This window comes from Pseudophryne corroboree, chromosome 4, assembly GCF_028390025.1.
Source record: "Pseudophryne corroboree isolate aPseCor3 chromosome 4, aPseCor3.hap2, whole genome shotgun sequence".
Classification (NCBI taxonomy): domain Eukaryota; kingdom Metazoa; phylum Chordata; class Amphibia; order Anura; family Myobatrachidae; genus Pseudophryne; species Pseudophryne corroboree.
Genome location: NC_086447.1, coordinates 373,273,263 through 373,285,632, shown reverse-complemented (window position 1 = coordinate 373,285,632; position 12,370 = coordinate 373,273,263). Strand labels below are relative to the sequence as shown.

General features: G+C 44.3%; 1 protein-coding gene across 10 annotated transcripts in view; it reads left to right on the top strand.

Moving 5' to 3' along the window:
- Nucleotides 1-12,370, top strand: part of EIF4G1 (eukaryotic translation initiation factor 4 gamma 1) — a 214,652-nt gene that overhangs the window by 183,066 nt on the left and 19,216 nt on the right. For all 10 annotated transcript variants that reach the window (XM_063916617.1, XM_063916616.1, XM_063916615.1 and 7 more), the window contains 15 exons: nucleotides 4,795-4,941; nucleotides 5,066-5,302; nucleotides 5,536-5,640; nucleotides 5,877-6,131; nucleotides 6,252-6,351; nucleotides 6,431-6,533; nucleotides 7,291-7,538; nucleotides 7,656-7,783; nucleotides 7,858-8,030; nucleotides 8,335-8,460; nucleotides 8,586-8,667; nucleotides 9,177-9,275; nucleotides 9,379-9,513; nucleotides 9,606-9,687; nucleotides 9,799-9,939. In XM_063916617.1, coding sequence (XP_063772687.1) covers nucleotides 4,795-4,941; nucleotides 5,066-5,302; nucleotides 5,536-5,640; nucleotides 5,877-6,131; nucleotides 6,252-6,351; nucleotides 6,431-6,533; nucleotides 7,291-7,538; nucleotides 7,656-7,783; nucleotides 7,858-8,030; nucleotides 8,335-8,460; nucleotides 8,586-8,667; nucleotides 9,177-9,275; nucleotides 9,379-9,513; nucleotides 9,606-9,687; nucleotides 9,799-9,939 — 2,161 coding nt within the window. The remainder of the gene's footprint in view (nucleotides 1-4,794; nucleotides 4,942-5,065; nucleotides 5,303-5,535; nucleotides 5,641-5,876; nucleotides 6,132-6,251; nucleotides 6,352-6,430; nucleotides 6,534-7,290; nucleotides 7,539-7,655; nucleotides 7,784-7,857; nucleotides 8,031-8,334; nucleotides 8,461-8,585; nucleotides 8,668-9,176; nucleotides 9,276-9,378; nucleotides 9,514-9,605; nucleotides 9,688-9,798; nucleotides 9,940-12,370) is intronic.

The window sequence follows — 12,370 nt, the reverse complement described above, 5'->3', positions numbered from 1 at the left end:
AGGATAGGTCACGCTGGGAGATATCCCCTAGGGTGGATAAGGCGCTCACACGTTTGTCAAAAAAGGTGGCACTGCCGTCTTAGGATACGGCCACCTTGAAGGAGCCTGCTGATAAAAAGCAGGAGGCTATCCTGAAGTCTGTATATACACACACTCAGGTTCTATACTGAGACCTGCAATTGCCTCAGCAAAATAGTGCTGCTGCAGCGTGGTCTGATACCCTGTCAGATGTTATTAATACCCTAGACAGGGATAATATTTTGCTAACATAGAGCATTTTAAAGACGTCGTCTTATATAGGAAGGATGCACAGAGGGATATTTACCGGCTGGCATCCAGAATTAATGCAATGTCCATTCTGCCAGGAGGGTATTAGAAACCCGGCAGTGGACAGGTGATGCTGCCTTTAAAAGGCACATGGAGATTCTGCCTTATAAGGGTGAGGAATTGTTTGGGGATGGTCTCTGGGACCTCGTATCCACAGCAACAGCTGGGAAGAATAAATTTTACCTCAGGTTTCCTCACAAAAGCCTAAGAAAGCACCGTATTTTCAGGTACAGTCCTTTCGGCTTCAGAAAAGCAAGCGGGTCAAAGGCGCTTCCTTTCTGCACAGAGACAAGGGAAGAAGGAAAAAGCTGCTCCAGGCAGCCAGTTCCCAGGATCAAAAATCTTCCCTCGCTTCCTCTGAGTCCACCGCATGACGCTGGGGCTCACATCAGCCTTGCCTGCTGCCCTCGGAGAAAGGTAGTACTGGCGGCAATTCACAAGCTGTACTTCCAGCAGGTGAAATCAAGGTACCCCTCCTTCAACAAGGCCGGGGTTACTATTCCAAAATGTTGTGGTACCGAAACCAGACTGTTCGGTGAGACCCATTCTAAAATTGGAATCCTTGAACACTTATATACGAAGGTTCAAGTTCAAAATGGAATCGCTCAGGGCGATTATTGCAAGCCTGGAGAATTTCAGGGTATCACTGGACATCAAGGATGCTTACCTGCATGTCCCTATTTAACCTCTTCACCAGGTGTACCTCAAAATTGTGGTACAGGATTGTCATTACCAATTCCAGACGTTGCCGTTGGTCTGTCCCCGGCACCGAGGGTATTTACCAAGGTAATGGCCGAAGTACTTATCCCGTACTAGGACGATCTCCTTATAAAGGCGAGGTCCAGGGAGCAGTTGTTCGTCGGAGTAGCACTATCTCGGGAAGTGCTACAACAGCACGGCTGGATTCTGAATATTCCAAAGTCGCAGCTCGTTCCTACGACGCGTCTACTGTTCCTGGGTATGGTTCTGGACACAGAACAGGATAAAAAGGGTTTCTCCCGGAGGAGAAGTCCAAGGAGTTGGCGTCTCTAGACGGAGACCTCCTAATACAAATACAGGTGTCGGTGCATCAATGCACGCGAGCCTTGGGAAAGATGGTAGCTTCTTACGAAGAAATTACATTCGCCAGGTCCCATGCAAGGATCTTCCAGTGGGATCTGTTGGACAAGTGGTCCGGGTCGCATCTTCAGATGCATCGGCGGATAACCCTGTCTCCAAGGGCCAGGGTGTCGCTGTGGTGGTGACTGCAGAGTGCTCATCTTCTAGGGGGCCGCAGATTCGGCATACAGGACTGGGTCCTGGTGACCACGGAGGCCAGCCTTCAAGGCTGGGGGGCAGTCACACAGGGAAGAAACTTCCAAGGCCTATGGAAAAGTCAGGAGACTTCCCTACACATAAATGTTCTGGAACTATGGGCCATTTACAATGCCCTAAGTCAGGCTAGACCCCTGCTTCAACACCGGCCGGTGCTGATCCAGTCAGACAACATCACGGCGGTCGCTCAGGGAAACCGACAGGGCGGCACAAGAAGCAGGATGGCGATGGCAGAAGCCACAAGGATTCTCCGATGGGCGGAAAATCATGTGTTAGCACTGTCAGCAGTGTTCATTCCCGGAGTGGACAACTGAGAAGCAGACTTTCTCAGCAGACACGACCTCCACCCGGGAGAGTGGGGACTTCATCCAGAAGTCTTCCAAATGATTGTACACCGTTGGGAAAGGCCACAGGTGGACATGATGGCGTCCCGCCTCAACAAAAAGCTACAAAGATATTGCGCCAGGTCAAGAGACCCTCAGGCGATAGCTGTGGACGCTCTGGTAACACCGTGGGTATACCAGTCGGTGTATGTGTTCCCTTCTCTGCCTCTCATTCCCAGGGTAATGAGAATAATAAGAAGGAGAGGAGTAAGAACTATACTCATTGTTCCGGGTTGGCCAAGAAGAGCTTGTTACCAGAACTCCAAGAATGATCTCAGAGGACCCATGGCCTCTGCCGCTCAGACAGGACCTGCTGCAGCAGGGGGCCTGTCTGTTCCAAGACGTACTGCGGCTGCGTTTGACGGCATGGCGGTTGAACGCCGGATCCTGAAGGAAAAGGGCATTCCGGAGGAAGTTATCCCTACGCTATTTAAAGCTAGGAAAGAAGTAACCGCAAACCATTATCACCGCATATGGCGGAAATATGTTGCGTGCTGTGAGGCCAGTAAGGCCCCAAAAGGAGGAATTTCAGCTAGGTCGATTTCTGCACTTCCTACAAGTCAGAGGTGACTATGGGCCTAAAATTGGGTTCCATTAAGGTCCAGATTTCGGCTCTATCGATTTTCTTCCAAAATAGAACTGGCTTCACTGCTTGAAGTTCAGACTTTTGTTAAGGGAGTGCTGCATAGTCAGCCCCCGTTTGTGCCTCCAGTGGCACCGTGGGATCTCAACGTAGTGTTGGATTTCCTGAAGTCGCATTGAGTTGAACCACTTAAATCCGTGGAGCTACAATACCTCACGTGGAAAGTGGTCATGCTGTGGGCCTTGGCGTCGGCCAGGCGTGTATCAGAATTGGCGGCTTTGTCATGCAAAAGCCCTTATCTGTATTTTATATGGATAAGGCGGAATTGAGGACTCGTTCCCAATTCCTTCCTAAGGTGGTATCAGTTTTTCATGTGAACCAACCTATTGTGGTGCCTGCGGCTACTTGGGACTTGGAGGATTCCAAGTTTCTGGACGTAGTCAGGGCCCTGAAAAATATATGTTTCCAGGACGGCTGGAGTAAGAAAGACTGACTCGCTATTTATCCTGTATGCACCCAACAAGCTGGGTGCTCCTGCTTCTAAGCAGACTATTGCTCGCTGGATCTGTAGCATGATTCAACTTGCACATTCTGCGGCTGGACTGCCGCACCCTAAATCTGTAGAAGCCCATTCCACGAGGAAAGTGGGCTCTTCTTGGGCGGCTGCCCGATGGGTCTCGGCTTTACAAATTTGCCGAGCTGTTACTTGGTCGGGGTCAAACACTCTTGCAAGAGTCTACAAGTTTGATACCCTGGCTGAGGAGGACCTAGAGTTTGCTCATTCGGTGCTGCAGAGTCATCCGCACTCTCCCGCCTGTTTGGGAGCTTTGGTATAATCCCCATGGTCCTTACGGAGTCCCCAGCATCCACTTAGGACGTTAGAGAAAATAAGATTTTACTCACCGGTAAATCTATTTCTCGTAGTCCGTAGTGGATGCTGGGCACCCATCCCAAGTGCGGATTGTCTGCAATACTTGTATATAGTTATTGCCTAACTAAAGGGTTATTGTTGAGCCATCTGTTGAGAGGCTCAGTTGTTATCATACTGTTAACTGGGTATAGTATCACGAGTTATACGGTGTGATTGGTGTGGCTGGTATGAGTCTTACCCGGGATTCAAAATCCTTCCTTATTGTGTCAGCTCTTTCGGGCACAGTATCCTAACTGAGGTCTGGAGGAGGGTCTTAGTGGGAGGAGCCAGTGCACACCAGGTACTCCTAAAGCTTTCTTTAGTTGTGCCCAGTCTCCTGCGGAGCCGCTAATCCCCATGGTCCTTACGGAGTCCCCAGCATCCACTACGGACTACGAGAAATAGATTTACCGGTGAGTAAAATCTTATTATTTCCATCCAAGTCTTAGTTAATAGACCCCTTATTTCTGTTAGTTACCAAAGTTACTGGAGACTCCTTCCCAAACCCCCCTCCCCATGACTGGAGAGTCGCCCCGTGCAATATTTTCGGCTAGGCGAAAAATGTGCCAGCGGCGGAAAACACGTGGATCAGCGATTCCACTTGTTTTTCGTCAAAAATGCGGCCCACTTTCGCCAATATTGAGGCATTTTTCGCCAATTCCTTTTCACTTAATAAAGGAAGGTGAAAAGGCATTGATGAAAATGCCTTCAAAACAGCAGAAAACTGCTTTAAATGAATACGAGTGAGGTGAATTAATTAGCTCCGAAATGTAATCTGAACTAATTGCATACACCCCCAAGGGGTAAATTTACTAAGGTGTGAGAATCTGATTGGTTGCTATGGGCATCACCACCAGTTCTAAAAATCTATCTATTATCTTCTAGAAGAAGCTAGATAAATGTTAAGGAGAATCTGGTTGCTATGAGCAACATAGCCAGTTCTAAATACTCCCACCTTAGTAAATGTACCCCTTTATATACCCAGGTTCCAATGTCCCTAATGGATTCAAAGAAATGGAATGAATACCTGTATAAAAATCACATTAACCTACCTAGCATCTGGAAATTATACTGAAATCCGAAGAAATATTGTCATTTTTAGCATGTTCTTAACATGCACCCCCCCCCCCCCCCCCCATTTATTTATTTATTTTTATATATATATAATATTTTATAGTAAAGCATACAATTGGTGTGTATATATTTAGACTTTAGTATACATTTTAAACTCTCACTACGGTGGATAACATTTATTTGCTTGGTTTTTTTTCTTTCAGCTTAAAGTCTCAACTACAGAAAAGCCGGGAGTGACAGTCAACTTCCGCAAGCTGCTATTGAACCGCTGCCAGAAGGAGTTTGAAAAGGACAAAGATGATGATGAGATTTTCGAAAAGAAGCAGAAAGAGATGGATGCTGCTTCTACGGTATGGATCTTGTGTGGTTTTTGTAAATTTCTGCCAAATTCCAGTAATATTGCAATATCTATGCACCTTTTCGTATTGGGGCCCTTATTAATGCCTAAAATCCTATTTTATTTTGTCTCTGAAGCCAGAAGAAAAGTCACGCCTGAATGACGAGCTTGTAGAAGCCAGGGATAGTGCTAGGCGCAGGTCCCTCGGAAACATTAAGTTCATTGGAGAGCTTTTCAAATTGAAAATGCTGACCGAAGCCATTATGCATGATTGTGTAGTAAAGTTATTAAAGAACCATGACGAGGAGTCTTTGGAGTGTTTGTGCCGACTGCTGTCCACAATTGGGAAGGACTTGGACTTTGAAAGGGCCAAGGTCAGAATTTTACTGTCTTGCATCAAGCCTAACCATCACACGTCACCTCCCATCTCCTTACTTGTTTGTCTGTTATTTGAAACTGAGTCTCTCTGTAACATAAGCTCTCTGTCATCCTAATGTCAGTTTCATTTCTTTTCATCTTGTATAGCACACAGTCTTGTGTCTATAGTGTAGCATCACCCCTGGTTTCCCTGTTCAGTCTCTTACTTTCTCACATCTTTCACTTACAGCCTCGAATGGATCAGTATTTTAATCAAATGGACAAAATAATTAAAGAAAGAAAAACATCCTCTCGTATCCGCTTCATGCTACAGGACCTCATAGATCTACGATTGGTAAGACCATTATCCTTAAATACTGCTTTCTTTAGCATTCACTTGGAAAATTGGGGAATAGAGCATAGTGACAAGAACTTTGACACTTTCCATATACCTCCCTGACTAGATACCTGTAAGCTCCATGGAAACTTCAGTTGTTTTAAGTGTCCTATAACCTCTTTAAGTGTTTGAAATAATATGTACATATTTGTATATTGTAAGTTTATTAATTTTTCTTTTCTTTCCTACTAAAGTGCAACTGGATACCTCGTCGTGCAGATGCAGGTCCTAAGACTATAGATCAAATCCATAAGGAGGCAGAGATGGAAAAACAACGGGAACAGGTCAAGGTTCAACAGTTAATGTCTAAACAAGACAAGAGACGAGAGCCACCAGGGCGTCCCACTGGTGGACGTGGTAGTCAACCAACGGACGATGGTTGGAATACTGTGCCCATTAGCAAGGGAAGCCGTCCTATTGACACCAGTAGGATCACTAAAATAACTAAGGTGTGTGGGTAATTAACACAATATGCGTATATGTAGTATGTATAAGAAGTCATTTGTTTGGACAGGCCTATTTTATTTCAAATGTGTGCTGAATTGTGGTTCCATGTCTCATTCTTGCAGCTTGGTGCTATAGATTCTAACCAGCTGCTGGCACCTGGAGGCCGTTTGAGTTGGGGTAAAGGCAGCAGTGGAGGAACTGGAGCAAAGCCCGCTGAGTCAGGTATGTTGCATTCTATGGTGGTTTTGCTTCAGTGTGAAAAACCTTCGCTTGTACATGAGGTGTTCTGTTTATTCTCCAGCACCAGAGACTGGGCGGCCGGCCACCAGCACTCTTAATAGGTTTTCTGCTCTGCAGCAAGCTGCGTCTTCAGAGAGTCAAGATGCTAGACGAGCTGTGCAGAGGTACGTGGACTTATCACTATTGGTAGCAAGGTTTTTTTTTTTTTTTGTATAGCTAAAACAATATAAATTATTCTTCTGCTGATGCAAGTGGTTTTGCTTATCTGATCAGCAGGTAAATAGGTTTATATACCAATGTTCTATCAATGGCACTCTCTCATATTGACTATATATCGATACACCTTTCCTCTATTCCACAAAAGGGATGCCTAACAGAATATAAGGTTCTTATCCATCTACATTCGCTTGACACCCAGCGCAAGATTTGCTCATTTGTATTTACAGAGGAGCTCTGGTCAGCGAAGATCCCAGATAACTATCCAGCTAGGAAGGACTTAAAATGATTATTTATTGTGACTGGAGTGGTCTATTTGGAGCTTTTTCTATGTTCCAGCACTTTACTAAATGTGATTGTTCAAAAAAACGACCTGCATACCTACAGTATTTGCGGCAGTGCTAGTGAAGAATGCTGTTCAAATGATAAAATACTGTAGGTAGTGTAACCTGTTATCCACTTCTAACCTGCAAACCAGATCCAAAAATGCTGAAAATTAGGTTTACACCTCTACTTAGCTTTTTCTCTTAATTGGAAACTTTTGAATGGATATTGTTGATTAGGATTCTCTGATCCTAAGCAGACTTGTCCTAGGATGATTAGAAACTTCCTGATTTATTAAGAATCTTTTTACTGCTGATTTTTGCAACATTTATTGGAAGGAACTTCTGTACCATGTGTAATCTTTCTCCTCCACCGTTGCAGAGGTAGCTCAAGTCGTGAACGCTCAGAGAAAGACAGAGGAGACCGCTTTGACAGAAGTGAAAGATTTGACAAAGGGGATCTTTTTGAGCGGTCTGACCGCTCAGAACGTGCTCGTGCTGTGCTTACAAAGAGGAGTTACAGCAAGGAGACAGATGACCGCAGCAGAGAAAGAGAAGCTCTGATTCCACAGGAAGCTGTGAGAAAAGTGGCAAGTATGACTGAGCCAAGGGATCACAGCAAAGAAAGCAGTAAGTGCACTCGTATGTGGAATGTATCCACCTTTATATTGTTCTCCAGTCTGATCTGCATTACATCTCGTACCCTAAGTGGTATTACTACTAATATATTCTTTTTGCCTTTTACAGTCAAGCGTGAGACCCCAACACCAGCTGCTCCTACAGCTGCGGTCTCAAACTCTTCTATGTCTGAGGAAGAGTTAGAGAAGAAATCTAGATCAATTATTGAGGAGTACCTACACATTAATGATATGAAGGTGAGGTTGGGATTCACAGGTGATGTTTCTGTGCTTTGGTCCTCCATTCCTCTAACAGTCTGTCATCACTACAGGAAGCCCTGCAGTGCGTGCAGGAGCTCAATAGCGCCACAATGCTATTCGTCTTCGTGCGGAATGGCATAGAGTCCACATTGGAGAGGAGTACTATTGCCCGCGAGCACATGGGACTCCTTCTGTACACACTAGTCAAGAATGGCACACTACCCAAGGAGCAGTATTACAAAGGGTAACTACAAGGCAAAGCTACATTGTCTCGGCTAACACTTTTGTAACCATTGTTTGTGTTGGACTTTCACATCTTATGTTCCTTAGTATTTGAGTGTACTATATTACTGAGTGGCATAATAGCAGGTATACTAAGCTTGTATGTGTACTGCATGTGGCTTCTGTGGAACGGAGTGCCGCTGTAGTTCTCTTCATTGATAAATTGTGTGTGATTGGATGAGAGCAGAGTATGGAATGATGACTGAAAAATGTAAAACACTATGCACCCTATACATTTGCTAATTTAATATCCACTTAAATCCCAGAGTTTTGGAAGTACTTGAGGTGGCTGAAGATATGGAGATTGACATCCCTCACATCTGGCTATATTTGGCTGAGCTGATCAGTCCTGTGTTGTTAGAGGAAGGGATTCCCATGGGAGAACTATGCAGGTAATGACACTGCCAAGTGGTCTCACTGAGATTCTAGGCTAACTTGGCTTGTGTTTTGGATAGTCAGGTAATGGTTTCCGACTCACGTATTACCCTGAAGTCTAATCCTTTTCCTTATTTTTTAGAGAGTTGACTAAGCCATTGGTTCCAGGTGGAAAAGCTGGCATCTTGCTAATAGAGATCTTAGGCTTGCAGTGTAAAGGAATGGTGAGTGTTGTGTGCCTTTAGGGGGCAGAGTGTATATTCTTGGCGGTGAACTGTTACAGACGGTATCCGGTCTCTAAGTCGACCCCACTTATTTCGACAGTCATTAGGTTGACCACTATTGGTCAACATGGTATATAGGTAGACATGAGTTTTTCGCATTTAAAAAAAACAACTTTTTCATAATTTACGATACACGTGGACTATGATTGGGAATAGTGACCTGTGGTGAGCGCCTGAAGCATGGCGAGCGAACACAGTGCACTAATTATGGTTCCCGGTAACTTTACGAAAAAAACAACACCAATTGTTTTATTTTTTTTAAAACCCTCATGTCGACATTTTCCCATGGCGGCCTAAAGACCGTGTCGACCTTTTCAGTTGTCGACCTATTCACTGTCGACCAATAGTGTCCTAATTAGTGACCTAATGACTGTCTACCTAAGTTTGGTCGACCCTATGATTCACACCATTACAGACTGCTCAAATCATCACCACTTTTTCTTTTGCAGTCTCACAAGAAAGCTGGTGCCCTCTGGCAAGAATCTGGACTCAGCTGGAAAGAGTTCCTGTCAAAAGACCAGGATGTGAACAAGTTTATCAGTGAGAATGTAAGAACATTAATCCACTGACTTGTTCCCTCTGTTGTCTCTTGCATGGTGTCTCTGTTGTCTCTTGCATGGTGTTAGAATGCCTTGTGTTTTCTCTTTGCAGAAACTTGAGTACACACTGGGAGAGGAGACTGAGTCACCCAGTAAAAAGGACCTTTCCCCAGCAGAGCTGGACAAAGTGCTCACAAGACTCTTGAAAGAGAATAGTAGTAACCAGCAGATATTTGACTGGATTGAAGTAAGAAAGCAAAACAATCAATGTGCTGGTAACTAAGTTAGGCAATTTTTTAGATTTCATTAATGTTGCACATCTTCATTATTTCCTCACAGGCCAGCTTAACCGACGTGCAGTTGTCATCCAACACCTTTGTCCGAGCACTAATGAGTTCTGTGTGCCACTCTGCCATTATCTGTAAGTATTGGAGCTTGTTATAGAGCTTGTTTTGTCGGGATATGCAACACGTCCTGTGTTTGGCTGCAATCTCCTTTGACTGCTATTTAATGCTTGCTTTTCTTTTCATAGTTGAGAATCCTTATAGAGTAGATGTCAACGTGATCCACACCAGAGCTAAGCTGCTTCAAAAATACCTTAATAATGAGGCAAAGGAGCTACAGGCTCTATATGCTCTGCAGGCACTTGTTGTGAAACTTGACCAGCCCCCAAGTAAGTATCTCACTGTTCTCTAAGTAGACATTATGTAGTAGCCACCGAGCAGTTCAGTGTTTAGTCCTACCTACACTTGGTGCTGTCTTTGTATTATGTTTGCTAGTAGCAGGAATTGTATGTTTGTACAAAAAACAAAATTAAATGTGACTTTTTTGTTCTTTGTAAATTACAGGCTTTTCAAAGCCTGTGGAGGAATATTATTTTCCCACTTAGCTGGTTTAGGCAAGGGAATCAGTGTACTTCTATAGCTAAATTCATTCTATTCCTTGCTCTCCATTGTAGCAGGTGGTGGGGGTACTGTACTTTCTCTAACTTCCTAGTGGATGCTGGGGACTCCGTAAGGACCATGGGGAATAGACGGGCTCCGCAGGAGACATGGGCACTTTAAGAAGGAATTTAGATTCTGGTGTGCTCTGGCTCCTCCCTCAATGTCCCTCCTCCAGACCTCAGTTTGAATCTGTGCCCAGACGAGCTGGGTGCTGTTCAGTGAGCTCTCCTGAGCTTGCTGTAAGAAAGTATTTTATTAGGTTTTTTATTTTCAGGGAGCTCTGCTGGCAACAGACTCCCTGCATCGTGGTACAGAGGGGAGAGAAGCAGCCCTACTCTCTGAAGCTAGGTCCTGCTTCTTAGGCTACTGGACACCATTAGCTCCAGAGGGATCTTACACAGGATCTCACCCTCGTCGTCCGATCCCAGAGCCGCGCCGCCGTCCCCCTCGCAGAGCCGGAAGACAGAAGCCGGGTGAGTATGAGAAGCAAGAAGACTGAGAAATCGGCGGCAGAAGACTCCGTTCTTCACATGAGGTAACGCACAGCACTGCAGCTGTGCGCCATTGCTCCAAACACACCTCACATACTCCGGGCACTGTAAGGGCGCAGGGGGGGGGCGCCCTGGGCAGCATATGGACCTCTTTTGGCAAAAGTACACATATATACAGTTGGGCGCTGTATATATGTATGAGCCCCCGCCAAGAAAATGTATATTTAAGCGGGACAGAAGCCTGCTGTCGAGGGGGCGGGGCTTCTTCCTCAGCACTCACCAGCGCCATGTTTTTTCTCCACAGCACCGCTGAGAGGAAGCTCCCCAGCCTCTCCCCTGCAGTTACACGGTAGAAGAGGGTAAAAAGAGAGGGGGGGGGGGGGGGCACATAATTAGGCGCAAAAATCAATATAAACAGCAGATACTGGGTTAACATTAAGTTACTGTGTTATTCCTGGGTTAATAGCGGTGGGGTGTGTGCTGGCATACTCTCTCCAAAGGGCCTTGTGGGGGAATTGTCTTCAGATGAGCATTCCCTGAGTGTGTGGTGTGTCGGTACGTGTGTGTCGACATGTCTGAGGTAAAAGGCTCCACTAAGGAGGAGATGGAGCAAATGTGTGTGTTAGGGGTGTCTCCGTCGACAACGCCGACACCTGTTTGGATATGTGTAATTACGTGCTAAGGTGAATTTATTGCACAAAAGATTAGAGAACAGACAGGAAATCTACCCATGTGTGTCCCTATGTCGCAGAGACCTTCAGAGTCTCTCAATGCTCACTATCCAAAATAATAGACACTGATATCGACACGGAGTCTGACTCCAGTGTCGACTACGATAATGCAAAGTTACAGCCAAAATGGCAGGAAAGTATTCAATATATGATTATTGTAATAAAAAATGTTTTGCATATCACTGATGACTCATCTGTCCCTGACACAAGGGTACACATATTTAAGGGGAAGAAAGCTGAGGTAAATTTCCCTCCTCTCATGATGAAAAAAAGCGGGAATCTCCAGACAAGAGACTGCAGTTTCCCACAAAGAATTCTCAGGGAGTATCCTTTCCCTACTAGGGCCAGGATACGATGGGAATCTTCCCCTAGGGTGTCACGTTTGCCCAAAAGGTAGCGCTGACTTAACAGCTATCCTCAGGGATCCTGCAGATAGCGTGCACATTCTGGTACACTATTCAGACCGGCGATTGTGTCGGCATGGGTTTATAGCGCTATAGCAGCGTGGACAGGTACCTTATCAGCAGAGATTGAGACCCTAGTATGTGTGTGTGTGTGTGTGTGTGTATATATATATATATATATATATATATATATATATATAGATATATAGATATATAGATATATAGATATATAGATATATAGATATATATATAGATAGATAGATAGATAGATATATATAGATATATATATAGATATATAGATATATAGATAGATATATAGATAGATATATAGATAGATATATAGATAGATATAGATAGATATAGATAGATAGATAAAAGATGCTGTCTTAGAGATATATATATATATATATATATATAGAGATAGATAGATAGATATAGATAGATAAAAGATGCTGTCTTAGAGAGAGATATATATAGATATATATATAGATATATATATATATATATATATATATATATAAAAACATGCCCAAA